This window comes from Dipodomys ordii, unplaced genomic scaffold, assembly GCF_000151885.1.
Source record: "Dipodomys ordii isolate 6190 unplaced genomic scaffold, Dord_2.0 Scaffold82, whole genome shotgun sequence".
NCBI lineage: Eukaryota > Metazoa > Chordata > Mammalia > Rodentia > Heteromyidae > Dipodomys > Dipodomys ordii.
The window spans coordinates 11417058-11418755 of record NW_012267298.1 but is presented as its reverse complement, the minus strand read 5'-3'; the positions used below and the strand labels follow the sequence as shown (position 1 = coordinate 11418755).

At 66.7% G+C, this 1698-nt stretch overlaps 1 protein-coding gene across 1 annotated transcript in view; it reads left to right on the top strand.

Moving 5' to 3' along the window:
* Window positions 1–1473, top strand: part of Slc45a4 (solute carrier family 45, member 4) — a 29977-nt gene extending 28504 nt beyond the window's left edge. Inside the window, exon 4 of the mRNA XM_013025139.1 lies at window positions 311–1473. Coding sequence (XP_012880593.1) covers window positions 311–1473 — 1163 coding nt within the window. The remainder of the gene's footprint in view (window positions 1–310) is intronic.
* Window positions 1474–1698: the final 225 nt, after the last annotated feature.

Genomic DNA, 1698 nt, shown 5'->3' with positions numbered 1-1698 from the left:
CAAAAAGAAAAAAGCCGGAAGTGGTGCTGTGGCTCAAGTGGTAGAGCGCTAGCCTTGAGCTGAAGAGCTGAGGGACAGCACCCAAGCCCAGAGTTTCAGGCCCCACGACTAGACACACACAAAAAAAGCAAGTGGGGATTGGGGGGGGCCAGGGGGCAGGACTCAGCCCTGGGGTTCTTGCTCTGGGTGCACAGCGAAGCCTGGGTTCTGACCGGCGAGTTGGGTGGGGCGTTCTCCACACGGGGCCCCAGGGGGAATGGCTGCCCCAGACACAAGGCCCGCTCAGCTCACCCGCTGCTTCTCCCTCCAGGCCTCGGTGGGGCCATCGGCTACGTGCTGGGTGGACTGGACTGGACACAGACCTTCCTGGGCAGCTGGTTCCGGACACAGAATCAGGTGCTCTTCTTCTTCGCCGCCATCATCTTCACAGTGTCGGTGGCCCTGCACCTCTTCAGCATCGAGGAGGAGCAGTACATCCCGCAGCAGGACCGCGGCGCCGCCGAGGCCCCCGCCCTGCCCGGAGCCCGGCTGGGCGGCACTCTGACCCCTGCCGCCCGCCTCAACTCCCTGGGTGGGGGCCTGCAGGACGGCAGCCCCCCGTTCCCAGACGAGGTGCAGTCCGAGCATGAGCTCTCCCTGGACTGCCTGGACGTGGACATCGTGCGCAGCAAGAGCGACTCGGTGCTGCACATGCCGGACCCCACGCTGGACATGGAGCCCGAGCTGCCCTTCCTGCACGACATCGAGCCCTCCATCTTCCATGACGCCTCCTACCCCAGCACCCCCCGCAGCACCAGCCAGGAGCTCCTGAGGGCCAAGCTGCCCCGCCTGTCCACGTTCCTCAGGGAGGCCAGGGAGGAGGACACGCTGCTGGACAGTCACTTGAATGAAGCTAAAGTCCCCAACGGGAGCGGCGTTCCGCAGAGGCCGGCCCTCAGCAGCCACAGCCGGGTGGCCGCCAAGCCCTCAGCCACCTGTGGCTCCGTGAGGCGGCGCAGGCACACATTCCGCCGGCAAGCTTCCAGCACCTTCTCCTACTACGGCAAGATCGGCTCCCACTGCTACCGCTACCGGCGGGCCAACGCGGTGGTGCTCATCAAGCCGTCCCGCAGCATGAGCGACCTGTACGACCTGCAGCAGCGCCAGCGCCAGCGCTGCCGGCGCCGCCACCAGAGCGGGGCCACCACCTCCAGCGGGGACACGGAGAGCGAGGAGGGCGAGGGCGAGACCACCGTGCGCCTGCTGTGGCTGTCCATGCTCAAGATGCCCCGCGAGCTGACGCGCCTCTGCCTCTGCCACCTGCTCACCTGGTTCTCCGTCATCGCCGAGGCCGTCTTCTACACCGACTTCATGGGCCAGGTCATCTTCGAGGGGGACCCCAAGGTGAGCACGCAGGGCCAGGGCGGCGGTGGCGGGGCCCCGCGGCAGAGGAGACTGGCAGCACCAGGGCCTTCGCAGCTGGAGCCTCTCTAGAGCCCCCCACCACAGGGCACCCCACTCCACAGCCTCCGTACACCCCAGGACACCCACTCCACAGCCTCCATACACCCCAGGACACCCGCATCACAGCCTCCATACACCCCAAGACACCCACATCACAGCTTCCATACACCCCAGGACACCCGCTCCACAGCCTCCATACACCCCAGGACACCCGCTCCACAGCCTCCATACACCCCAGGACACCCACATCACAGC